The 26570-nt window shown below is 47.2% G+C and overlaps 3 protein-coding genes across 3 annotated transcripts; 2 read left to right on the top strand and 1 right to left on the bottom strand.

Moving 5' to 3' along the window:
* Nucleotides 1-447: 447 nt before the first annotated feature.
* Nucleotides 448-5704, top strand: LOC114602323 (E3 ubiquitin-protein ligase RNF186-like). Its single transcript, XM_028740402.2, has one exon. It carries the CDS (start codon nucleotides 3026-3028, stop codon nucleotides 3842-3844), a length of 819 nt encoding a protein of 272 aa, XP_028596235.2. The 5' UTR covers nucleotides 448-3025; the 3' UTR covers nucleotides 3845-5704.
* Nucleotides 5705-8156: 2452 nt separating this feature from the next.
* On the top strand, nucleotides 8157-18676 carry OTUD3 (OTU deubiquitinase 3). Its single transcript, XM_028740401.2, has 8 exons — nucleotides 8157-8423; nucleotides 9720-9868; nucleotides 11538-11650; nucleotides 12304-12426; nucleotides 13376-13492; nucleotides 13960-14056; nucleotides 15227-15405; nucleotides 16410-18676. Exons 1-8 carry the CDS (start codon nucleotides 8236-8238, stop codon nucleotides 16584-16586), a joined length of 1143 nt encoding a protein of 380 aa, XP_028596234.2. The 5' UTR covers nucleotides 8157-8235; the 3' UTR covers nucleotides 16587-18676.
* Nucleotides 18677-20647: 1971 nt separating this feature from the next.
* LOC114602320 (group IIE secretory phospholipase A2-like) lies at nucleotides 20648-25968 on the bottom strand. Its single transcript, XM_028740399.2, has 4 exons — nucleotides 25824-25968; nucleotides 24118-24262; nucleotides 22327-22433; nucleotides 20648-21290 (listed from the first exon to the last, which is right to left on the bottom strand). The coding sequence occupies exons 1-4, from the start codon at nucleotides 25966-25968 to the stop codon at nucleotides 21154-21156; spliced, it is 534 nt and encodes a 177-aa protein (XP_028596232.2). The 3' UTR covers nucleotides 20648-21153.
* Between the last annotated feature and the right edge of the window lie 602 nt (nucleotides 25969-26570).

Here is a 26570-nt window from a genome sequence, read left to right on the forward strand (position 1 = left end):
CAGCTGCAGTTAGTGCAGAATGCTGCAGCACAGTGGCTGACAGGAGTGAGCCCCCCCCCCCACCCCGCAGCACTGGTTGCCGGTTTTCTCCTGGGCCAGTTTGAGATTGTTAGTACCTATAAACCCTCAGCAACATGGTAAACATGGGACCACTTTGCTTGTGAGATTGCCTTACTCCATATACACTCCATATACAAGCCTACCTAGACATGTAAACTGTTGACGTGTTATCATCTGTCTTTAGAATATCATTGATTTCAGGGGGGTTTTATTAAAAAAATGTGTTAAATGGCTGCTTTTAACTGTTGTTATAAAAATTCTACAGTCTCAAATGCAGAATAAATGTTCATAAATATACAAGGCAAACAAACATACAGAAGCACAGGATGAGTCTTTAAAAAGAGGCCCCATGGAACATGTGTACTCTGTATCCACGGGGCCTCTTTTAAAGGACTTACCCTGTATATAAACCACGTGTCTGAAACAGTACAGGAGAGCAATCCTGAAGCCATTTTGACTCTCCCAAAGTGACCTCAAATATTTATCTGCAAGGAGGAAGGAAATGGGGAAAGCTTTCCAATTGTCTTTGGACTGGATGGGCTTACACCTCCCTGCAAATACAGTCTGGCAAGTATCTGTTAGGCTGAGCAAACTATCAATATGTGTAAGAGATTCGGGAACTAAAGTATTTACCATCTCAAAGGAATGGCCAGGGCCGCCAGGCTACCCAGAAAATGCAATCAAGTAAGGCGTTTCCGTGCGCTGCTCTGGTTCGCCAGAAGCAGCTTAGTCATGCTGGCCACATGACCCAGAAGCTGTATGCCGGCTCCCTCGGCCAATAGAGCAAGATGAGCACTGCAACCCCAGAGTCATCCGTGACTGGACCTAATGGTCAGGGGTACCTTTACCTTTTAAGGCATGATCAGGTATCCTGACAGACAGGAGAGAAGCAACACTCTCAAAATTCTGCTGGAGACCGCCTCCTTCTGTGATGTATGCATGATGTTTGGGGGGGGGTGGTCTTGGGCTACAGAGTGGGCAATTTCAAAAGTCTTTATAGGTGTTTGTGCACCATTGTTCTGGGTCTCTCCTACCTCCTTGCAATGAGGAGCGGGAACTTTGTTGCAACAGAAAAATAAAGATCTGCCTTGCCTGCCTTCCATGGATCTTGCTTCCGTCCATTCATCTCTGACTGATCATGGACTTAGGGGACTCAGTCCCTTGGGAGTTGGGCAGCAAAGCCAATCCCCCTATTTTTTCTATAACACTGTCTTTACTGATTATTTTATTGTCTTATTGCACAGGTCCCTCCTCCTTTTTATATACATTTTATTCCAAGAGACTGTTAGACATATTATCCTTCTGTTTCTTTGCTGTTCCATCATTTCCTAGTCCTTCATTGGTTCTAAATAAGATACGAAGAGATGGCTAAGATATTTCAGATTTTTAAGGGGGGGGATCATGCTGTATATACACACAGAATGAAAATCAGATCAAAAACAAAAGGCCATGCCCCAAGTTCCTTAGAAGGTTGGAGATTCAAAACGGGGGACTTCTCAATTTCAGTTTAAAAAGTCCTCGTTCTTTCAATCAATGCTGTGTAATTCTCAAAGTGACCACTGGATGGCAGATGAAGCGAGAGAGCTGTGCCAGAAGAAGAGAGGAAAATGGGTGGCAGAAAGAGAGTAAAAATGGGGTATACAGATTAGTCTCTAGTCTCTGCCAAGTGGTGGCTTCAGCCTATCCTGCTGCCAGCATGTGGACCCTGACAGAGTACCCCCAAAACAAAGTGGTCCTCAACAGAAAGAAGCTTGCCCACCCCTGACATCAGACACCTCAGGGTGTCTTTCTTGCAGAAGACAGGATGAGGTAGAAACTTGCGGCAAAACTGGCACCAATGTCTTCATTTCATTCTGCTCTCTCACTTGGCTTGGAAACAGAAACGGCAGAGAGAGAAACTAGGGAGAGTGTGAGCCTCTCCATTCTCCTGGGTCTCTTTTGCAGAAGGGGGAAAAAGGCAGGTCCCCGAAGGAGGTGACGTTGATTGTTCCCCCACACCAGGACTTCCCCACCCCTCGCCCGGCCCCAGGGATCTTCACACTTCCGTTTGATCCCCTGCGCTTTTTATCATCCGCCAACTAGTCTCGCTTAAACATTAATGGGAAAAAATTGCATGCAGAAATACCGCATCGGAGATAAGCACAGTAGCAGTCAGGAGCCTCTGTTTTGAAAGTCCTCCAGCAAGGTGAAAATGGCACATGGCAACAGCTGGAGAGAGGGAGGGAGGGGGGGGGGAGAGAAATGGGTGGCTTAAGCTGGGATAAAGAACCATTTTCAGCCCGAGAATCACATTCCTTTCTGGGCAACCTTCTGAGGCCGTCCTTTCCTTAGGTGTCCACAGTACTGTATCTTTGCAAGTGGTGGGGTAGAACCCAGAGCAAACTGGTGCTGCTTCCAGAGGCTCCCTTGGCAGCACCACCAGACCCAGTGGTCACCAACCAGCACGGATACGAGCCAAGGAGGAAGCAATCTTTGTAGTTTGTGTGTCCCCACTGTTTCTCAGCTATGGAGCTTGGAGGGTACGATAGGATCCAGCCTATCGTGATGCCTGTGTGTGCAGGCTAGATAAGAGCCATAAAGCACTTACACTTCAGAGAACAATAAAATATTGGTGGCCACTGATATGGACATTACATATTTTGATGGCTGGGAGAATCAAGGGCAGAATAATTCGGTGTTATTGCCAAGCACCAGGAACCCAGGGAGCTGTGTGGCGTTACTGATTAACATCCTTCTTAGCATTATTTTCCTGACATCAGCATGGCTGAAAGCCAACTCACTAATAATCGCTCATATCAATACCAGTAAAGCATCATGGAAACTGCAGCGGTTACTGTGCAGCCAGAGATGAGCGCAGCAAGATCTCATTCCTCCCTGCAGATGCTTGTTGGAAAGCGAAAGTTCCTCTCCTGGACGAGCTAAAGAAGGAACAGACCACGGCAAATCTCTGAAAACAGCGGAAGGAATGCAAAACACAGATTCTCCTGAAGAAGAAATGCAAAATACAGGTGATATAGGACGCATCGTTGGAATTTCAGGCTCAGAGGGCCCAGCCTCTCCTGTGGGACAACCCGGCCTAGGTGCCCCAAATCAACCGGCTCTGGACACGAACCCGCCAAACTCTTTCCCTCCAGCCTTTTGGGTAGTGACTCTTCCAGACAGCCCTGCAGAGAAAGTGGACCTTAGATGCTCCTCTGCAGTCCCAGCTGCAGACACAGACTGTGTCATCTGCTTTAACCGGTACAGTCTTAGCAGACTGCCAAAACTTCTGGCTTGCCAGCATGTCTTCTGCGCCATCTGCCTGAAGCTTATCCTGAGGAACAACGGGAAGACGTGGGAAATTATCTGCCCCATCTGCCGAAAAGCCACCTTCGTCTTTGGGGGCCTTATCTGCAGCCTCCGCGATAAGGAGCAAGCCGTTCTTGAGCCCTTGCCAAACCCTGGCTGGAATGCAGAGGGTCTCTTTCCTCTGGATGCTCGGAGAGAGAAGCCGCTGGCTCGTGGCACTTTCCACGTCAACCCAGATGATGGCGGCAGCAGCGATAATGTCAGGGTGGCTGCCAAGAGGCTAGTCTTCCTTCTGCTGCTCTCAGCCCTGCTCGCGGCCCTCATTCTACCTATCTTGGATCAGGGGCTGTTGAAGTGGGCCATCTGCATCACCATGGGCTTGGGACTGGCCTTAGCTGGGGTGCTTTGCTTCAACCCAAAGTGGAGGTGCAGCAGCCTCTGTGGTTCTCTCCCCTCCTGGAGAATGAGAGCAAGTCACATCACCTCTGTTGCCTGAAAGTTTCCCACACTGCAATTATTAAACTATGGAACCTTCTTCCAGAAGAGGTAGGGATGGTCACCAACATGGATGGCTTTAACCTGGACCTACTTGACCCGTGCGATCGCCTTACTCCATATAAACCCACTCGACCATTTCAATCTACAGAACTGGCATTGTTACAGGTGCGACCTAATACTTGTTTTACCTTTGTAAGAAATCATTTAGTGTGGCAAAACCTACACTTTGGAACTCCCTGCCTGTTGACATCAAGCAGGAGCCTTCACTGTACGCTTTTCAGCTCCTGCTAAAAACATTTTTGATTAGACAAGTCTACCCACATACCTAGAATGTTGAAATGTGTTTCAATCTGTTTTTAGCTCGTTGGTGATTTTATTTTTGAATGTTCTGTTTTTAACTTTTTGACTGATAATCTTATTGTTTTATTCTTTTTGTACACCACTTCGTTTGTTTTTACAATTAAGAGGTACAGGTATATGGATTTTATGAGAAATAACAGAGCACCAGCCAAATTTATGGAGGATTAAGACTACCAATGGCTGTGTTCCACCTCCATTGCCAGAGGCTGCTGGGAATTACACTCATGCCCTCCTTGCAGGCTTCCCTTAATGGACATCTGGTTGGCTACTATGTGAAGAGGACGCTGGGTAAAATGGGTCTGATCCAGCAGTCCCTTCTTATGTTCTTAAAAACAGACACATGATGCGTGAGACGGTTTGGGTTGCAAACTTCCTTCAGCTGTGCTGCGCTGGCTGGGGCTGATAGTCTAGAACGAGGGCACTAGGCTGGGAATAGCTGGTATGCAAGGCCTGCTGGGAGCCTTGCAAATGGCAGTTAAACTGCCACAGTTGCTTACCATTGCCATGGTGCTGGCAGGTTCCAGCTTTTGTATGCAGAGCAACAGCATCAGCATCCCAAAGTGGTCAACTACGATTGGTCTTCTGGTGGCCATTCCGTTCAAGCCCATTGGGACTTTAGGCCAATGGGGGGCTCGGACATGCATCGGAAGCAAGTTGATTGGTTGTGGGCTACCAGCTGCAGGGAATATAAGGCCAGGATCAGTGCCGTTTGGAGGTCAGTTGAACAGTCCTAGGGGGGCTGTGAAGTTCAGTGAGGATCTTAAGAAGACTCTGGAAGAGGGAAGCAGAGGAGCCTGAAGCCAGGAAGGTCTGTGAGAGAGGAGAGGAGGTCTCCTGTAATAGGTTTGGGGAAGAATGGAGCCCAGTGAATCAGCTGTTAGGCAAGTCATCTGAAGAAGCTCCTGACCAGAGTGAAGACTCCTGGTGGTGACCTCAGGGAAGCCTGCCAGATAACTGAGGGGAAGTGAACCTGACCAGACTTCAAGTGAAGCGCTCCAAGCATATCTGAATTAACTGAGGTAGAGTTGGGAATGATACCTGGTTATTGCATAGCAGTACCTGCACCTCTCTGGACTACAACTCCATTGAGCCCTGGCCATATTGGCTGGGGCTGTGGGAGTTGGATTCCAAAAACATTTGGAGGGCCAAATATTTTCCATTCCTGGCTGAAAAGGAACAGCAGCAGACACCTAGCCATCTTCTTAAAGCAACACCAGCATTCTTGTAACATCTATTTAAGGCAGCAATAACATATTGCATCTGATGTTTAAATCACATTTACTTACTAGCAAGTATAATCTCATTATGTAGTATTAATAATAATCTTTAATAAATGTTAATATCTTTGTTTAACTACAAAGTATACATATCTGGTCTGTTTTCTTCTATGCCTAAATCCACAGGTACTGTATTTGTAAAAGGTAAGTAAGAAATAGTAAATAAGTAAGGTTTAAAAAAAAGGGTAAAGGACTCTTGGATGGTTAAGTCCAGTCAAAGGTTACTATGGGGTTGCGGCGCTCATCTCGCTTTCAGGCCAAGGGAGCCGGCGTTTATCCACAGACAGCTTTCCAGGTCATGTGGCCAGCATGACTAAACAGCTTCTGGTGCAATGGAACACTGTGACAGAAGACAGAGCGCATGGAAACACTATTAAAGTGGGTATTTTTGATTGAAGTATATATAAGGTGCATTATGGCTTGCAGCTGGTGCAGTGTGAAAACATCAGGGCCACAATTAGGGGTGAAGGAATTCAATTTGGCCTACATTTAGAAGGAAAACAATCTTAATTTGCGCCTTTTGAAACATGCTCAGTGAAGCACCACTGTCCTCTGAAATGTGTAGTTCTCTGAATTTTGCAAAGCAGTTCTCTAGCCAAGAGATGCACATGCTAGGGTAAAGTGTATATTAATATAATAGCATACAACCCTTTATAGAAGGGGAAATTGTTTTGCAAGAATTTGTATATCAGTCAAGATTGCATACAGGAGAAATAGGCACTAAAATGCTGAATTTTCATGAGAACTAGTTTTTTAAATTTGCAAACTAAGAAACGTTGGGTGCTGAATTTAAGAGTGGGAAAATGAGAAACCGGGGGGGGGGGGGGAATTGACAGATTTTTGCTGACCTCAGTCACAATCCAGGACAAAGGCAGAGGCTAAGCAATGGGGTCTAAGCCACCAGACCTCCACACCCACCCACATGGGGAGAAGCCCCTTTGAATTTGATGGAACTTATTTCTGAGTGCATGTGCATACAGGGGCAGCCGGAGATGTTTTGATGCCCGGGAAATGCCCCTTGCTTGCCTCCATGGTGGGAGTGGGGGTGAAGCTCTGCAAGGGTTTCTCCTCAAGCAAAAGTCCCTGCTGAATCTCCCTTTCTGCCACCTGGTGAGGGCTTCTCCTTGGTCTGGTTGGCCACTGGGGAAAAAGGATGCTGGACCAGATGGGCCATGGGCCTGATCCAGCAGGCTATGTTCATATGCCAATTTCCTGTTCAGATATTTAACTTCTGGAGACCCTGGGAGCAGAGAGCTGAATCCTGAAGGAAACTCTTGCAACTCATATGAACAACATTTTAACATTGTGAGTTATTGGGTTGTTTTTATTTTGATTATGTACTTAGTGGTTTTATATTCTGATTTTATCCTGTGAACTGCCCTGAGACCTGTGGGTGCGTATAGGGTGGTATATAAATTCAATAAATAATAATAATAAATAATTTTACTGATGATTTGTTAATTAGATTATATGACTTATGCTGTTTAGGCTTTCAAAGATTAGCAGCAGCCCCTTGAAATTGTGCTCATTAAAAAAAGGCAAGCAGCCAGTCCAGTTGTTAAAGGACTGATGAGATGTGATCCATTTGTCCACTCCACTCCCCCAATTAGCAGCCTAGCAGTTGTACTTTGAATTAATTTTTTCTGAGATCTTCAAAAGAGCCACATGTATAAGACGTGGCAATAATCTAGTCTGGAGGTTACCTGGTCTCAATCAACTGGAGTACGTGCCCCTCACAGGGGTGAACATGTGCCATGGGTCTCAAAAGGAAGAAAATAGTGGGTTTGTTACAGCACCTTAAAACCACCCCCACTATATTGTTCTACAACTGCTTTTAATTCTGACTGTGTCCTTCTTCCACGTATCTCCCTCTGTCTTTTGAGACACCCAGAACTAGAAATCGACTGGAAAGAACCAGAAGGACTAATCCTGAAACTGGGCAAATTCTATTAACGTCTGCAGGAGCTAATAAGAAAACAAGGCAATAAATAAAGTACAGAGGTCGGGGTGATAAACTGAGGAAAAGATTGATTCGGGAGCAACACATGATTCCAGCTGGTAAAGGATGGCTTGGCTTTTAGAGTTGGATGACAAGGTGGCATCAGTGGCGTAGCGTGGGTTGTCAGCACCCGGGGCAAGGCAAGTAATTTGCGCCCCCTAGAGTGAGTGAGCCAGGTAAGGGCAGAGAGCTGCGAGTGCGAGCGCGCCCCCCCTCAAGATGTTGCGGTCGGTGCGGCCGACCCCCCCCCCCGCACCCCCCACGCTACGCCACTGGGTGGCATGAATGGTTCCAATTGCTTCAAGGGAGATCACAGCCAGGTAGCTTGTAAAATAATCTCTGGCTAGCCAGAGATCCAACTGCTAGATGATCATAAAGCAGTTAGAAGCTGAGAGCTCAGCCTAAGTATCTGTATGAGCTCCACGAGGGATGGCGGAAGAATCTGATCATAGAATCATAGAATTGTAGAGTTGGAAGACACCACAAGGATCATCTAGCGGCAAGCAAATCCCGCCCATGAAACACATCCCCTTTTTAAGGTCCCAACGGGCTTCCCGCAGGCCAGGTGACCGCTCTGGTCCTGTTCTCTATGATCCACGCGTCAGATGACCGCTCTGCAATCCATTTCTCTATGACCCCCCTTCATTAGTTGCTTCCGCGTCAGGCGGAAGTGGGCGTGGCGCGCAGGCGCAGTAGCGAGAACAGCGTTCGCCGCCGACTGACAGGAGCCGGTTTTCGGGCTCTCCCGCGACGATGTCCCGCAAGCAAGCGGCGAAGGCCCGGCCGGGGAAGGCGGAGACGGAACGGAAACGGGACGAGCGAGCGGCTCGGAGGGCGCTGGCGCGCGAAAGGCGGAACCGACCCCAGGCCGAGGGCGAGGGAGGCCTGGCCGGGCAGCTGCAGGCGCTCGGGCTGCGCCTCAGGGAGGTGCCGGGCGACGGGTGAGCCATGCCCCGCCCTCTCAGCTTTGAAACTCCGCCCACCGCAACGGCTCCTGCTCGCGAGAGGCAGATCTAAGCTACACCCGCCTACAACCCCTACGCCCCGCCCACAGCCGCCCTCTGCGCGCGAGGGTTCCAAGCCACGGCAGCTGAGGCGCCAGTGGTTGCTTTGTTCCGTCCCTCAACTTTGATGTCTAGAAGCAAACTCCGCCCACTCTCAGTGGCTCCGCCCATACGGCCCAGCAAACGTTCTGAGCCAAGACCCCGTTCCCAATATCTTTCTTTAGCATTGTCAGCTTATTTTCTGGCGTTTTTAAAAGGCCCCTGTGCTTTTATCAAGCTCAAAACAGTCAGGAGTCTGGCATGTAAAGCTTTCCTTCTCTCCCTGGTAGGAAGTTGTGGGGAAAAAGCTGCTGTTGAATTTCCTTGTTTTCTTTAGATGCATTAAAGGAGCACGTTGGAAAAGGAAGCAGAATTACCGTATACTCCCTGCTCCTTCCCCAAGGCCTGCCATCTTTATCCATTTCTCCCATATTTATTTATGCAAAGAATCTTTCTCCTGCTTTTTAGCTAAAAAAAGGCTTGCAAGAATAGCTTACAGAATGCTCTAAAAAGTTTAAAAGGGGAAAAAAGACTCTCCCTGTTCCCAGGCTGGCAGTCTAAAAAGGTGCAGCCAGTGCTTTTTTTCTGTGGGGACGCAGGGGGATGCATACCCCTAAACATTTTGTGTATTTCTGTACTTTTGTCCATTTACTGTATTTTCCCCGATTTGAACTAGAAAATGGTGACTTTCTTGAGTCAAAATGAGAGTACAGTACAGTACTCCTAAACATTTTTTAAAGAAAAAAAGCACTGGGTGCAGCACAAAAGGAAAATGGATTGGGATAGAGGAGGAAATAAGCAAACCCAGGTATCAGTTCGTTTAAGGTATTTTTGGGATCCTTAAAAAAAGCAGTATGATGATTATAAACACATAAAAGGAAATGTGAGGATCAGGGATGTATGCTTGGCTAGACAGACATCCAAATCTGTATCGTACTGGAGGGAAAACCTTGTATAGTGTGATTTGACAAAAAAGCTTAGTAAGACCATGGCACCTGCTTTGCATGCAAAAGGTCCCAGGATCAATACTGGCATCTTCAGGTAGAGCTGAGAGAGACCCCTGTGGAAAATTCTGGAGACCTGCTGCTGCCTATGAGTGTAAAGCTAGATGCACCAGTGGCCTAACTCGGGGGTAAGACAGCTTCTTATGGGCCTGTGTTGATTCAGTCCTGAATTGTTAATGTCTTCACACAGGAACTGCTTGTTCCGGGCTCTTGGGGACCAGCTTGAAGGTCACTCCCGAGACCACCTCAAACACCGCCAGGAAACTGTGGACTACATGATAAAGCAACGGGAGGACTTTGAGCCTTTTGTGGAGGATGATGTTCCTTTTGAGAAACACGGTGGGTGCCCTTTGTGAGAGGCGGAAGTTGTGCCTACTGCTGCTTTTGAGTGCTGTTTGTCCAAAATACAGGCTGCTAGGCTGCTAAGTGGGATCAGCCAGCGGGAATATGTATTGCCAGAGCCGTCTTTCCTATTGGGCTTACTGGCGCGTTGCGCCAGGTCTCTGGCTTCTCAGGGGCGCCCCAGCGAGTGGAGGAGCAGCACAGGTTTGCCGACGACCTCTCCTTTCCCTGCACGCCCGTCAGCTGTGCCCCATCAACCATATGACTGGCGGGCATGCAGCTTGCCTCCCAAGCCCCCGCGGGAGGAGAGCAATCACTGCAGAGGCTTAGGATGGAAACTGTGCCCTGCCAACTATATGACTAGCGGACTGCAGCTTCCTTCCCAACCCTCTGTGGGAGGAGAGTGATCTCCGCAGAGGCTTGGAAAAGGTCAACAAGTCAACAACTCTGGGAAACGGGGTGCCGGAGGTATCTTTGCACCACGGCGCCAGATATGCTTAAGACGGCCCTGTGTATTGCACTGGTTCTAAGCTCTGTTCAAAGTGCTGGTGCTTATATTTAAAGCTTTCCATTGCAGGGGTGGCTAACCTGTGACCCTCAGAGGGTGCTGGACTGCAATTCCTGGCATCCCTGACTCTTGCTTGGGCCTGATGGGAGTTAGCCACTCCTGCTTTATGGCTTGGCATCAGGGTCTGAATGTTGAGGTCACATTCAAAACCTAGAAAGGTTGCCTAGGACATGTCTGTTTTTATTTTCCCAGGCATTTAGTTTAATATATATTCTCCTATTGTGCTCTTATGTTTGTCTCGCCCTGCTGTGCTACTACTGTTGTTGCTGTTGAACTATTAAAAATGCTTGTCTAACTCCGCCTTCCTCACCTTGCCACTTTCCAAATATTTGGATTATAATTTCCACAGTTGCTGTCTGGGGCCGCTGAGAATCTTCCAAAACATCTGGAAGATGGCAAGTTAAGGAAGCCTGTTTGAATTGTGGGACTTGTGTACAATACTAGTGCTGCAATAATTCCGGGGATCTCAAAGGCAGAATTGATGAAAGGGGGGAATTTCTGAAAGGTGGTGGTTTGTCCTGGCAAGTCAATTGAAAAATGTTGGCTTTTTTGCGTTTTTGTAAGAAAGAGCTCAACAACTTTGGGGTTTGTCTAAAAAAAGCTAGACGCTCAATATCTCTTGGGGTTTTTACTTTTTGAAATATGGTAACCCTATACAATACATACCAACACTTGGAGGCCTTTGGAAGAAAAAATGTGTGTACTCCAATGCATTGCATCAGAATAAGTCTCAGCCTACATTCACATTCTATCATTATAGGAGAACCATTAATATTTCCACACATAGTCATAAACTGTTTCAGAGTCCCATATTTGCTTTAAATTGGGAGTGAATGTTGTCAGTGACACAGGTTTATAGATAAAACATCTCCATGTACCCCATCAGGAGCTGAATGGGATCCTGCAGGTCTTGGCTGCCTGGCATTACTCCAAGTGACTGTCCCTTTGGCAACTTCACTTGTCCTTCTCAAAGGGTCTTTTGTTCTGTGCTGTTGCCATTGCCTTATCTGTGTAGCATCTTTCTTTTATTTGCTTTTTGTCCTCCTTCAATGTACGTACATTTCATTTCTTCTCCTCCTCTCTTCTTATCTTTTCCAGTTGCCAATTTGGCACAGCCTGGAACTTTTGCTGGCAACGATGCCATTGTAGCCTTTGCAAAGAACAATCAAGTCAATGTTGTCATCCACCAGCTCAATGCCCCTCTGTGGCAGGTAAGCCTCAAAACACTCAATTTGTCATAATTTGCCATTACTCTGGTTAATATATAGTTTTCCTCCTGTTGCAGTATGGCTAACAATAATTTTCCAAATTTGGAGAATGGGGGGGCAGTCCCTTTCCTATGCAAAATAGGCATCTAGATTAGATTATTTCAGTGCACCCCACATAGGCCTGTCTATGACAACTTGTTTGGAATTGTGGCTGGTACAAAATGTTACAAATATTACATTGGAATAATGTCACCATTCATATTTCCTTTGGTCCTGAAATCCTCTGACATACTTATAAGCTGGGCTTCAGTCTCTCCAAATTTGGGCTTTCCTTTTATTGGTATTTCTGACACAGCTGACCCATGAAACGCATCCTTGCTAAGGATCTAGGTGCTGGATGGGGGAACTGGTAGAAGGGAGTTCTTCTTGGTAGAGTTATGAGAGGCTTGCGGCCTCCCCTTCACTGAGCTAGATAGATGGAAACTGTAGAACCAATAAATCACATGAATCCACACTGGAAATGGCAAGCACTTGCCTCAGTAAAGGCATTGCTTCTTTTGGAGGAAGTTGAATGCTCTTGAAAGCATCCAGATTTAAAGCCCCACTTGCACCAGTCTCTCATCATGCATCTTCCTCAACCCACTCTTCTTTCTCAGATTCGTGGAACAGACAAAAGCAACGCTCGAGAGCTGCACATTGCATATCGATATGGCGAGCACTATGACAGCGTCCGGAAGATTAACGACAACTCTGAGGCTCCTGCCCGGCTACAGACGGAGGTTTGTTCTGGGCCCTGCTAGGTACTCTCTGGAGATGTTCCTGGGATGGGGCTTTCTCTTTTTGGTGAGCAGTGGATGCTTAGCTTGGCAATACAGTGATGCTGTAAAAGCAAAGTAAGCATTTGAACTGATTTCATAATCTGTTAAAACATACGTTGTGGAATGAATCAAGCAGTGGGTGGGAGCCTACTTAGATGTAATTATCCAAGCTGGGTAAGATAAGAGTTTAGGAGGGATGCCTAGCTCAGCTGTAGAGCACTTGCTTGGCATGCAGAAGCAGCAGGTGTAGTTCCTGGCAACTCCAGCTAAAAAAGGATCTCTGATAGCAGGGACCAGATACTCTGACCCACTGTCAAAGGTGAATTGACACTCTCCCTGAAGCGTGTGGCTGCTCAGTTTCATGCAGTGCTGCAACCATCTTCTGTTCATTTAGCCCGTTTCCTGGTGATTTTTCCTTCCAGAAACTGCTGGGCAGGTGGGAATAATTCTGGCTTGCAACTGAAATTGTTGAAGACACACATTCACTGACACTCACTTTCTCTCTTTCTCTCACTCACATACACTTCCATGTGCAGAAGCCTCTGGGGAGTCCTTGAGCAGCTGTGCATGGCTCTTTCCCACCTGGGTGGTCTCGTGTCTGCCTGCTGAGGGACCAATTACATCGGAAAGGCACTAGGTTTATTTATTTGTGTATATTTTTGTAAACCGTTTTGGTTTACAAAATGTAAGCCAATTCTGGGTTACAAAACGTTTGTAAACCATTTTGTTTTATTTGTGTATTTTTGTAAACCAGTTTGTAAGCCATATTTTCCACACCATTTTGTTTGAATAGTGGCCTAAAAATATTTTCAGTGGAATAAATGACAGGCCTTGCTCACACGATCCACCCGTGCCCCCCCCCCCCCAATGACATAGGATGACATATTGCAATGCCTTCCTGTCATTCCAGATGTTGTGCAGAAACGAATGTAATAAAAAAGAGAAGGAGGAAGCAGAATCAGAAGAGGAAGTCCAAGACGAAATTGAGGATGCTGTCCAGAAAGTGCGGAATGCAACCGGCTGCCTGGTGAGCCTGTGCCATTCCTTTGCTTGGGGAAATGCTGGTGGAGGTGCCTCTCAGTGAGAGGGTGGGAAGCCCAAGGCCCTCCAGATGGTGATGATAATGGAATTGAGCTCCCATCAGTTCCAGTAGTCCCATCAGTAGTCAGGGATGATTGAAGTTGTCCCTTGACAGTGTCTGGAGGTCCACAGATTTCCTTCTCTTGCTGTAAGACAGGGGTGGAACCTCAGCCCCAGGAGCTAAATGTGCCCCTAGTTGGCTCCAGGCTAAGCCCCCTCTCCCCAAGCTGCAGCCCACATCTGCCATACGTCGTTCCCTCCTTAAGTGTTTCTTCCTGCTAGAATATGTTCTTGAACTCTGAGAACGCCTCTTGGTTGCCTGGGTGTATAATACAGAGGGTTATGTGCAGAAACGAGCCTGCTGTACAATGGTAAAATTCACTGTCTACCCGGCACATATTGTTTGCTTTTCAGGATGCTGATTTAATCATCCGGATCCTTGAAACGGAGGACTACAATATCGAGTCTGCAATATTTGTTGTGTGTCAGATAAATGAAGTGAAAAGGCTCCGTGAGTAGTGGGTTGCTCGTGCCACACAATTACCAATTACAGTAAAGCAGCCCGTTTGAAATAAAGGAGGGAAGCAGCATGGAAGCGGAACATGCCCCCCCCCCCCATCCCTGCATTGCAGGGGTTTGGATTTGATGGCCCTTGGTGTCCTTTCCAACTCTACAAGTCTATGATTCTAAGAGCCTTCCAGAGGCTGCAATTAAGTGTTCCTGGCCCACAGTCTTCCATTGTGTGCACAGCATCTTCCTGATAGGTTAACTAAGGGAGAATTATGAGGCTTATGATTTGATTATGAGGCTTATGAGGCTTATGAATTATGAATCTCACCTGTCAAACATGCCCTGCCACTTCAGAGATGGAATAGATATGGAGGGATAAGGACCTAAAAAGAGCCTGGGTGCTGGATCAGGCCAAAGGGAGTCCATCTAGTCTGGGGGTGGACTTCGATCTTTCAAATTTCAGCGGTGCCCTGTGTGAGGCCAAAATTTCATGCCTCCTGCCTCTCATCTTCCTTTCTGTTCAATTCACTACATCATAATTGTGACACCTTGTAGTGCCCCCTAGGCTTGATCCCCAGTGTAGCAGTACTGGTCACACTGTTCCATCTCTGTCTAGTCCACCATCCTGTTCTCACAGGGGCTAGCCAGATGACCGTGGGAAACTGGCAAGCTGGAGCACTCTTCCCTCTTGCGGTTTCCAGCAATGGCTGCTATTCAGAGACATGATGCCTCTGATAGTGGAGGGAGAATGTAGCCATCCTGGCTAGTAGCTACTGATAGCCCTACTTGTCTAGAACTGCCCAAGTTGGTGTCTGCCACAACCTCCTCTGGCAGGTGGGGGTGGGGGGATGTACTTATCTCTCCCACCTCCTTGCTGCTTCCCATTTACAGGCACCCTGTTCCAGGCAGCTACATGTCCAGGAAATAAACCCACTTGGGGGGGGAACCACTTGCAGGAAGGAATGGATGGATGGGAGACAGGCTGGCTTAAGCCTTCTGTTTGCTGGTTCTCCCTTGCTACCATTTCCTTGCCTCTGCCACTCCACAATAATGGCCCAACCACTGCATCTTCTAGAATCAGTATTGTGAAATGGGGAGGGACCCCAAGGGCAATCTAGTCCACCCCCTTGGCCCGGGATGGGTCTCTGACAAATCACTGTTCCTCTCCTAGATGCTGAGAAAGCCCAGGAAGCCCAGGAGACAAACCTACCAAAACTGCATCCCAGGCCAGCCCTGTGGGAAGAGAATGGAAGTGGCACTAGGATTTTTGGGAGCCAGGAAATAGAAAACAACAAGCCCCAAATGAGCTCGCTGGAAGAAAACCAAGCCAGTAAAAAGCAGGCACCAAAGGTATCTTGAAGGGGAGGGGGATGAGGGAGTTCTGTGGGAGCCTTGGGGTTTCCCACTGCCTTGCAGTGGTACTTTTAATGGGGGATTCCACAGAGGAATCTGCCTGGATGGTGTCAGAGTCACATCCCAGGCAGAAATTCTGAGATCTGCTCTCTCCCGACTTGTCCTTCCAGCATTGCCATCCAGCTCCTTGTCCAGACACTCCACTCAGGCTTGTGGTGGTATCACTTTAAAAAAAATCCCTTCAATGCATATGCTTCATCCAAAACAGCCTTCCCCAACTTTGTGTCCTTCAGGTTCATGACTCCATCAGTCCCAGAGCTGGTGGGAATTGTACTCAAAACCGCCTGCAAGGCATTAGGTTGGGGAAGGGTGATCTTTAAAACTGCAGTCTTGCCAAATCAGTCATTCCCTTAATTCCTATTGTCCCATACCCTAGACACACTGATCTGATTTGTAGTCCCGATTTGTGAATCCAGATAGGATCTGGTCTGGACCTGTTCATAGCATTCTAACTTTCCTCCAGCTCCCAACCCTGGTGTCCTTCTTACATGGCGTTATAATTAATAACTGCAACAGTTTGAAAACTGTCTGGCTTTCTGAGTGCTGTGTTGAGCTACCGATCAGCACAAATTGCCATGAATCGATCTGGGACAGCCTAATTTGCTCCGGAGCGATTTGTTGCTTCTTCCATCCAATCTGAACAGGGGAAAAATTGGCCTAATTCAGTTCTGAATTTGGCCAAAGCTGTTGCACAGCCCTAGTTCCCACAGAATGATTGAAGCAGCAGCTGTCATTTTGTTATTTGCTTGTTGTGCTGCCACTCTCTCCTCCTGCTCATCCAGGACAATGGCAAAGTCCATGCCTTTCTTGACATCCCCTCTGTTTAGGCCTTGGTCCCTGCCTTCTTCTGACACTTGCACCCCCAGACTCTGCTACCTAGGGGATCCCTCTAAATCACAGTCCTCCTCCTTCAGTGCTTTGCTAATTCTCCCCTCCGGCAGGTGTCTAACAGGCAGGAGAAGAAGCAACAGCGGCTGGAGAAGAAGCGGAGGCAGGAAGACAGACACCGGCAGAAAGTCCTAGGAAGCAAGAGCAACCTCTCGGACAATAATAAGAACGCCATGGAGTCTGAGTCGCAGGTCACCCTGGTGAAGACCATTGCGGCTCTCAACATCTGACTTAGTGGTGTTTCCCCATTTCTGATGTGCGTGGGAAAATGAAACTCTGGCTGCTGAACTTTGCACCCCAAAAGTACCTTCTTCAGAGCAAACACTTCGCCCCTGTCTGTCTTTGTGAACAGGGGTGTCTGCTATGCTGTTTAACTGACAGTTAAACAATTCTTCAGCTGTGCACAAGAACACTGGTGTGGGGTGGCTGAGCAGTTCCTGTGCTGGAGCCTGGACAACAGAGGCCTTAGGGGTGGAATCCCCAATCATGGATCCTCTCGCTGTAGAGCTCATGGAATTTGCTCCCGAATCTTCCATGGCCACTTCCCAATTTGTCTTATTTTCAGTGACCCCCGCCCGCCTGCAGGAGGGTTAAAGGGTTTCTTTGCTCAGGAACACCCCTTCTTTTTGGCAAAGTCAGCAGGGAAAAAAGAAAACTGCTTCTGACTTACATCCCAAAGTGAAAACTTATCTACCAAAGTTGGTACTGAGCCTGTTAGATTGTTGCTTTCTCCTCCCAATCCTACTCCCCATGGCAATATTGTTAAATTCTAGACAATGATCAATCGTGCACTTTAGCCTACGGAAATGATGGTGGCTTGTGTCTGGGTGTGTGTGTGGTGGGTTGTGGGTTGTGTGCATAGTAGCAAATTCTATACAGACAGGCCGATAGTGTAGAGAAACTTTTCCTATCTGCGGCAGGGTTTGTTTGATCAATTACTCACTTGCACCCCTAGCAGGAATAGGCCACAATTGTGTCACAGCACTGGTTGGGCAGCTGTCCACCATTACAGACTTATGGGGGAAGGACCAGATCTCATCTTGTGCCTGCCCTTGTGGGATTCTTAGTCCTGCCCCACTTATGCAGGGAGATGGGCTCCTCCTGTGGGCGTGGGCAAATCAGAGTATGAAGTGGCTGAGCAGCGCTACCTAAGTTGGATTTCAACTGTGGCCGCTTCACCAACGATGGGGAGGAAATGGACAAGCCCCATCCTTGCCAGCTTACTAGTATGTGATGCAAACAAGGCTGACCCAAAGTGTACTTTCATCTTGAACATTGGCAGTTTTGTTTCCTTGTGAATGTCATGGCCTTCATCCAAAGACACTTGCTACTCAAAGAATCACTTCTTCATCATGTTAAAATTTATAGACCCAAGAAATTATACTGGCAAACTTCCAAGGGACACTTGTTCCTTAATTTTGTTCACTAAAAAAACCCCATTTTCCTCCCTAAAGAGTTCTATTATAGTTGGGTTTTTTAAAAGGCTAATTCAGCAGATATTGCAGGGAAGGGGAAGCTACCCCCTGCCCACAATCCCACCAGCTGCTTTTGGATTCCAATCCTTGTCATCTCTGGCCAGTTCCTAGGCTGACTGGAGTGGAACAGGGTTTGTGTGATTTCAATATGTATATTCTGCAGTTGCCATAAAGAGTGGGTTTAGTGTGCCTAAGTGGGTTGATTAGGAAGACAAAATTTGGATGGAAGCAACTTTTTTATCCTAGTGCTGTGACAGTTGGAAAATGTGGCACTTGCCTGATGGCGGTTTGGAAACAGGGTTCTGGTGTTTCTGATACTTATAAGCCAAAGGGTGGATTTAGCCAACACATACTAAAAAATGCCATTCAACTAAAAAAGGGCAGAGGGAAGGCTTAGGACCTCTGGGAGTGGCATGATGCAAGCTGCTAGTGCAGCCTTGGCCACTTGGGAGCTGTTAGTCCAATATACCTGGAGGGCAGCAATTTGGCCAAGACTGTTGTAAAGGCAGTGGTTGCCCCGGTCCTTAGAACGGAAGCTGATGCCAGAGCTGTCAGTCATGCCTCTCACCAGGCTAGGCTGACAGGACAGTTTGGTGAAGGTTCTCCTTACAGTTAGTTCTATGGTGCCAACAATCTGGACAGCTGTTCAGCAACCCCAAGAACTTTTCCTCTCGGTGACATCAAGTAATGACAGTCCTCTTCGTTCTGGAAAAGAGAGCCATAGCAGAGATCCAGGTTTGAGGTTGTAAATATGTTAGGTGGATAATGGAGGGGATAAAAGTTCTGCATCTTTGTGGTTATCAAAATAAAGTTGGCCTTGTTGGGGCTATCAACCAGTTAAAACAGCCACGTTTCCCTTTTACAAGCCTGTGGTTCTTCCTGGCAGTGGCCCACAGCCCAAGAGCAGGTCTTGCGCTGGCATTCAGGATTGCACATGCCACTGCTTTTCCCAGCATGCACAAATTGTATGCCCACTCTAGTCCCACCCACTTTTGCTTCTGGCCCTGATTGCCATTGGCACATGAAACACTTGCCTCTGCAGGAAAGTTCAAGGGGCAAAAAAATCTGAACTAAGGGAAAGCAGCGCTAAAATCCAGCAATAGATAAAGGTAAAGGTACCTCTGCCTGTACGGGCCAGTCGTGTCCGACTCTCGGGTTGTGTGCCCATCTCACTTAAGAGGCCGGGGGCCAGCGCTGTCCAAAGACACTTCCGGGTCACGTGGCCAGCGTGACAAGCTGCATCTGGCAAGCCAGCGCAGCGCACGGAAACGCCGTTTACCTTCCTGCTAGTAAGCGGTCCCTATTTATCTACTTGCAACCGGGGGTGCTTTCGAACTGCTAGGTTGGCAGGCACTGGGACCGAACGACGGGAGCGCACCCCGCTGCGGGGATTCGAACCGCCGACCTGACGATTGGCAAGTCCTAGGCACTGAGGTTTTACCCACAGCGCCACCCGCGTCCCAAAACCAGCAATAGAAGCAATTAAAGCACCAAAGGCAGGAATAAGAATCAGAGTTTTATGAGGTGCAGAAAAACAGACGGCTGCTGAGTGCCTCTGGGAAGAATTTTCCATGCAGAGGCTTAACATTGTCAAGGCCCTAATATTCTCTTTGCTTGCATTCTTATTTCTTATTACATTTCTATCTCCCCTTTTCCTCCTATATGATTACAACCCACATGATTCCCTTTATTCCCATGGCACTCCTGTGGAGAGAGTGTGACTGACCTGAGGTCATCCAGGGAGCTTCATGGCTGAGTGAGGATTTGAACCCTGGTCTCCAAGTCCTGGTCTGGCACTCTAGTCACCAAACCACCCTGACGCAGATATACACACACTTGGCACATGTAGTGGAGTGGTTTGCCTCTGGGTAATCCTGAAGATAGCAGAGTGTTTGACCCATATATTGGAAGAACAGGGGCAGCAAGGCCTTTGTGTTCCCCAAGCAAAAACGTGCTGGACACATCAGGCAGTTTAGCCCACCTTGCAGTATAATTTGAGATTTATCAAATTCCAATGCCAACTGAAATGCAAGAATTTGCAAAGGATATGTCCATTTGAAGGATGAGCAAAACACCATAGCTTCTTTTGAGTATATTTGGGATCTGTTTATGAAATCATAAGACAAGATCAACATTGTCCTGAACTAACCTTGCCTGCAAACATCTGATGAACTCGGCCAAGTGAAGCAAACATTTCAGGGCTCTAGAAATAATATTCACTGCCTACAGTGTTTGGCGCATATCTTTCCTCCTGAGGGCAGATCCCTTATTTAACCTGTTTGGGCTTGATAAATATTTGGTCTTGACGTTTGCTCAGCCTTTGAGGCAGGGCAGCAAATCCCACAAGTATTCATGCTGCTTAATTCCCACTTTGGGATCACGGATTAGACTCCGCTTGTCAGTAGTGCCTGCTCTTCATCTGCTTGCACTGGAGTCTCTAGCTGGATACTTTTTGGTTCTCATGGGAACTGCTTGGTTCCTCTCCATGCCTTCACTGGTTACATGTGACAAACTCTTAGTGGTAAAACTGCCTTCATCTGTGGAGGCAGAGTATAATATAGTCATTGTGGCTAGTAGCCTTAAAGCCCTACCTTGCTTTTCATTGTGCTGAACCTCTTCTCTAATTCTATTTTCTTTTCTTAAATGCAGGGGAAGCATTCAAAATGGTACCTTCCAACTGCAGTTCAAAGTAGTGTAGCTCAGTCCTACAAACCTTGTTCTTCTGTATGTGTCAGACGAGCTGAGATTCCATTGCAGCTTTGATTACCCCCCAAATCCTCTGTTCCGGTTTGGGAAATTATGGAGGAGACCATGAATTCCATGTTATTTGTTTTTATTTACTCATGTCTGCAGCTTCTCAACTGCCCATTATCCAGTATAGCTCTCAGGATGGCTTACAAGCATTTCTAAGAACAAACAATTCATCATCAAGTCACTTGAAAAACAAGTTTGGGGTTGAGGCCAGATCAGGTGGTAGGGTCAATTCCAAGTCTGAGGGGACCTCACTTGAGGTGGAGAAGCTGTCCTTGAAATTTCCAACAATGCCCTGGAGTGACATGACACTAAGGGCATTGTGGGAAATAAAAATGGCAAGCGCCTCCCAGACTAAGTTGCCAGGTGCTGGAGGCCCAGGAGAGGTAGGAGTGGTGTGGCCTGCCCGGTTTTTGAGGCCCCCACAGCATCTCAAGTGTGTCAGGTGATGACAATGGCGCTGCAAGGTTGACTCTAAGAAATGATGGGATGAAATAAACATTGAGCAAGAGGATATGTTTAACTGCACCACCTTCAGGAAGGCAGTTGAGAAAGCAGCCTTTCCGGGATCCTAGCAAGGAGGCGTGGGGCCTCTACATAGAATGTTTAGGTAGAAGGCATATTTGATGTGATAGGCGGCTTTTTGGAAACAGAAGCTGGCTACTTTATCACACTCGCAGGTCATCTTCTGGCACATTGTCCTTCCACCTGGAAGACAAAAGAGCCAAAAGTTGAGATAGATCTGCACATCCCAGGAGTGGGACTTATCCACTTGTCTCTTTGAGTCTCTTACTGTTTCCAACTGCGCCCCCTTGGCTTCAACAAACCATTTCCCAGAGAGCCAAGAGCTCATTGCTGTCAGGAGCGAGCCAGCAGTAAATAACACACAGCAAGAAAAGTTAACTTTTAATTAGAAAATAAGGATCTGCACAGGGATGCCAGGCCTAATGAGCTCAGCAGCAAGTCTTGCCCCTATGAGGCAGTTGTCTGAAAGTCCCTGCCATCCACAGCTGCCTAAGTCTCCTCCTCAAGCAATCTGAGACTCTGCTGGTGTGCCTGCCTTTGCTCCTCCCACGTTGTGCCTCTCCTGGTCCTGGGAGACCAGAGAGGAGAGGAACTTGTCACAGCAGCAGGTGGAAACACCCGTGCTTCTTCACCAGCCTGTCTCCTCTCTGCCTATTGGCCTCCCTCATCCCCTTCTCCTGCTGCAGCTTTTAGCTCTGATTCTGGACTGCTCTCTGCCACAGGCTCCCCCTGCTCACTAAGCCCTGTTACTTCTTTAGTTTTTGACACTTCTTCCTCCCAGTCTTCTCCCTCTTACAACTCATCATTGTCCCACCACCAATCCCCTGGCTCTGAGCTTTCTTCCCCTGCGGGTTCCCCAGCTGGTACCTCCCAACATTCCTCTGCGTCCAACCAGTCTGTGACAATTGCACTTTAGACATACCCATGACTTCTGCCCATACACTGAAAAACACTGAAAAGCCCCCATATCCTTGTTGACTTTGTGCCTGCATGATTGCTTTTTGTTTGCTTGCTTTAGTTACCTTATTTAGTTAACTTCCTAATTCTTTGCCACACCTTTCGTTGAAGCAGGGAGGTAGGGAACCCTTTTCAGCTCGAGAGTCAGCTTCTAACAGCTGGCAGAGAAGCCCACTGGGGAGTGAATTGGTTTTCTCACCCATCTCTAGCTCTCATCTAAGTATCTGCAGCCACCCCAAACATACTCCATGTTCACACTTACCACACACGATTCTGCTCTTCCCGACAAAGTAGGTATAAAGCTCTAGTTTGGGTTTGCAACCCAGTTTTTCCAACTTTCCATAGCAACAATCGTGGGTATGGCAGCACCTGGAAGCAGCACAGATCAAATTGATTACTTCAGGCAAGAAGGAAGACAATTAAGACAGAGAGATTAGGTATATTATTATTCACGCTGTAGAGGTTTTTTTGGGGGGGTGGGATCAGTCTGGATGATGCCCCCATAATCCAGACTGATTTTCACAAAGGATGTTGCAGGTGTGGCGCTCATCTCGCTTTTCAGGTCAAGGGAGCCGGCGTTTGTCCATAGACAGCTTTCTGGGTCATGTGGCCAGCATGACTAAACCACTATTGGAGCACAGAGGACCGTGACAGAAGGCAGAGCACACCAAAACGCAGCAGCAGTATCTATTTATCTACTTGCACGGGCGTGTTTTTGAACTGCTAGGTTGGCAGAAGCTAGGGCAGAGCAATGGGAGCTCACCCCATTGTGGGGGTTTGAACCCCCAAACTTCCAATCAACAAGCCCAAGAGGCTCAGTAGTTTAGCCCACAGCGCCACCTGCTCCGACAATTGGGAAACACTGGTCTATGGGCACTCCAATTGGAGAACAGCCTTTACCAAAGGTGTCATGGACTTTGAAGATGCTCAAACTCAGGACAAAAGAGAGAAACAAGCAAAGAGGAAGGCATGCTTGGCAATCCCTCACCATGATCAACTCCAGCCCAGAAACCTATGTCCCCACTGTGGAAGGACACGTGGATCCAGAACTGGCCTCCACCGTCACTTAACTCACTGTTAAGATCTTGTTCATAGAAGACAATCTTACTTGGTTATGAGTGATTGCCAAAGAAGAAGAAGACTTAAGAGTCCTCATCAGCATCCCAAAAGCATAAGTTGGCTGCAAGTTCTGCAACTAGGTGACGGGGCTCTCCATTCTTGAAAAGCAATTTCCCCTCATATGATGCATTTTGGTATGCTATTTCCACCAATATATATACAGTGGTATCTCAGGTTAAGTACTTAATTCTTTCCGGAGGTCCATTCTTAACCTGAAGCACCACTTTAGCTAATGGGGCCTCCCGCTGCCACTGCCACGCGATTTTTGTTCTCATCCTGAAGCAAAGTTCTTAACTCAAGGTACTATTTCTGGGTTAGCAGAGTCTGTAATCTGAAGCGTCTGTAACCTGAGGTAAGGTAAATGGACCCCTGACCGGTAGGTCCAGTCGTGGCCGAATGGGGTTGCGGCGCTCATCTCGCTTTATTGGCCGAGGGAGCCGGCATACAGCTTCCGGGTCGTGTGGCCAGCATGACTAAGCCACTTCTGGTGAACCAGAGCAGCACATGGAAACACCGTTTACCTTCCCGCCGCAGCGGTACCTATTTATCTACTTGCACTTTGACGTGGTTTTGAACTGCTAGGTTGGTAGGAGCAGGGACCGAGCAACGGGAGCTCACCCTGTCGTGGGGATTCGAACCGCCGACCTTCTGCTCGGCAAGTCCTAGGCTCTGTGGTTTAACCCACAGCACCACCCGTAACCTGAGGTAACCACTGTATATATTTATGCATACTCCCCACCATATGCATATTTGAATGCATTACTAGTATGAAGGATGGTACTGCAAATTTGGTCAAAGTGCAAATTTCAAAACGGCTGCATTTCCGTTTGTGTTTCGTTTCAGGGAGTGCAAATTAGGTAGGTTTGCTTTTAAATGCAAAGAACGGAATCCCGTTTCTCCCTCACCCCTTGTTCTCAGCGAGAGTCCCGCTCACCAGTCAGTTTCATCCATGGGCTTTCTGGATCCTCCAAGTCCACAGTAACATCCGTACCCATTGTAAAAGAGAGAGGGCAGCCTTCCCGTCATCTGACGGACCATATCCGCAAACTGGATCAGGTTGCTGCTTCCTAAGGAGAGAGCTGGAAGCAAGAAGCCTGCCTGAGAACCTAAGAAGAACCTTTAGCCAAATCAGGCCAAAGGGGGTCCATCTAACCAGCATCCTGCCCTCACAGTGGCCAGGCAGATGCCCCAATGGGAAACTGACATCCAAGCTGGTAGCCAAGACTGCTTCCTGTTGGAAGGAGTTCCGTGGTTTAACACTGCGCTGCATGAAGAACTTTCTTTTAGCTGTCCCAAATCCTCCAACTTTCAGCTTCACCATTCTGGTGTTAGGAGAGAAGGAGGAAAACTTTTCTCTGTCCACTTTCCCCTTGCCATGCAAAATTGTACATGCTTCTATCATGTCATGTGCCACTCACTAAGAGGTCCCAAGCGCTGCAACCTTTCTTCATAGGGAAGGGAAATCCCAGTGCTCCTGTTTTGTTGCGTTGCTCAGCCTGAACTTTGGATGGATTGAAAGCAGAACTTTGCAGAATTTCTGGCCCACCTAAGGGAGCTTAAAACGACAAGGGCTTGCCAGTCACAAAATGGCACTGAAAGGGTGTGGTGGTGATGTTTTTGGCTCATCAGCTGGCAATGAGCAACAACCCTATCTAAACCCTCTTTCGGAAATAGCATACACACAAGCACAAAAACCACGCATCACCTACGCCACAGTGATTTCCTTGATTTCAGCTTTCATCAAACTAAGCACAGACATTTGCCTTCACCACTTCAGGCAGAATTGGGTGATCTGGTTTTAGAAGGATTTTTCATTTCAGGTTTGCCACCCTGAAAATTCTTTTTACTGCTCTTCTGTCAATTCTTCTCCCTGACCCCCATACATTTAATTTGCATTTTCTTCCCCTAACTTTTCTTTCATCACCCCTCCCTGGTTCCTTTTAGGTTCATGTGTTCCTCCTATAATGCGGAGAAGCCCGACAGTTTCAGGAATGCCTAAGCACTTGCTAAAATCTACAGAATAATAGCACACATGAGAACAGTTCATGTCATTACAAGTATAATGCCTCCTTGAAAATAACATACATGAAAGAGCAATGGCAAGAAAAGTTGATGGAATACACTGAAATGATGAAGCTAACTGAGAGACTCAAAGATAAGGACAACAATGACTTCAAAAAGATTGGGAACCTATTATGATATATACACAGAAACAATGCATTGAAATGAACTCACTTGCAGGATGCGAGTAATACACTTACAACGGACAAATATAAATAGAAAATAGAAAAATGAAGTTAAAATGTTAAGAACAGATTGATGAGGTACAACTTTAATTTTAGTACATAAGGCATATAAAATTATAAGCAGAAGAAATAAAAATGCTATAAACCAGAAAGGGAAGCTGGGGAAAGTTAGGGGGTGGGTGTTAACTGAAAATGTAATTTGAATTTTTGATTATGCTAAAACGTTGTAAAATCTTAATAAAAATAATTTTAAAAAGAAAAGAAAAGAACACGTGTGAATCTTGGTTGCTAAAATGTTAAAACAGACCAACACAACTCTTCTTCTGTACTGAGGTATTAGAAAATTTAGATTTGGCATCCTTTAGACATGCAACTGTCTTGAACATGCACTTACCACACAGGAGAAGCAGAAGGACCCCAAGCGAACACCCCATCTTTGCACGGTTTGTCCAAATCAGTAGAATGAAATGAATGTTCCTTAGAATAGGACAGAAGAAGTCGGGAAGTTGCAAGCTACAGTATACCGTATATACACACATGCACTCTTTCACACACATACACTCAGGCTATTGTTCTGTGCCAGTTCACTCCATAGCCTTAGGAAAGGATATATCAATATTGACAGTTCTCACTAAGGGCCCTTGAGTACATGAAGGCGTTCCCAGGATGTGCCCATCCATAGAGGCAAACTAGTCCCCAAATTCCAGGGACACTTGTCACAGCTACGGTGGTGAGAGATGCGGTGAAGCTCCTTTTTGAGGTGGCGTGGTCCTCCCCCAAGAAGGAGATCTTGGAGGACCCAGCTGAGAGTCTTCAGATCCTCACTGGGGCCTACCGGGGTGTACTCACACACTTCAACACGGGTTGGGAAGTGTTCCTGATCATTTCGTTGCAGCCTACCTAAGACCAGGTTCAGCTCACTGGATGCAGCAGAGGCTCTATGCTAGATTCCCACCGGGTTTGTCACTGCTTCTTAACAGGAGGAGGAGGAGGACTGAGGCAGTGCGGAGGACAGTGCACTGCAAGCACACTAGCAAGGAGTGCAGGAACTGGCTCCATTGGTGCATTTTTAAGACACTGACCTCCCTCCTCCTCTCTGAATCTGCCATTTGGTGCCTGACATGAATTATGTGCAAAGAAA

This window comes from Podarcis muralis, chromosome 7 (genome assembly GCF_964188315.1).
Source record: "Podarcis muralis chromosome 7, rPodMur119.hap1.1, whole genome shotgun sequence".
Taxonomy (NCBI): domain Eukaryota; kingdom Metazoa; phylum Chordata; class Lepidosauria; order Squamata; family Lacertidae; genus Podarcis; species Podarcis muralis.

Excerpts from the sequence above, each read along its gene's own strand:
- LOC114602320 (XM_028740399.2), bottom strand. The coding sequence starts at position 25,968 with ATGTGTGTATATACGGTATACTGTAGCTTGCAACTTCCCGACTTCTTC. Across the intron at positions 24,263-25,823 it reads CCTTCTGCTTCTCCTGTGTG|CTCTCTCCTTAGGAAGCAGC; the intron begins GTAAGTGCATGT and ends TCTTGCTTCCAG. Across the intron at positions 22,434-24,117 it reads CCCATGGATGAAACTGACTG|GTGCTGCCATACCCACGATT; the intron begins GTGAGCGGGACT and ends TGCTGCTTCCAG.
- LOC114602323 (XM_028740402.2), top strand. The coding sequence starts at position 3,026 with ATGCAAAACACAGATTCTCCTGAAGAAGAAATGCAAAATACAGGTGAT.
- OTUD3 (XM_028740401.2), top strand. The coding sequence starts at position 8,236 with ATGTCCCGCAAGCAAGCGGCGAAGGCCCGGCCGGGGAAGGCGGAGACG. Across the intron at positions 9,869-11,537 it reads TGTTCCTTTTGAGAAACACG|TTGCCAATTTGGCACAGCCT; the intron begins GTGGGTGCCCTT and ends TATCTTTTCCAG. Across the intron at positions 12,427-13,375 it reads CTGCCCGGCTACAGACGGAG|ATGTTGTGCAGAAACGAATG; the intron begins GTTTGTTCTGGG and ends CTGTCATTCCAG.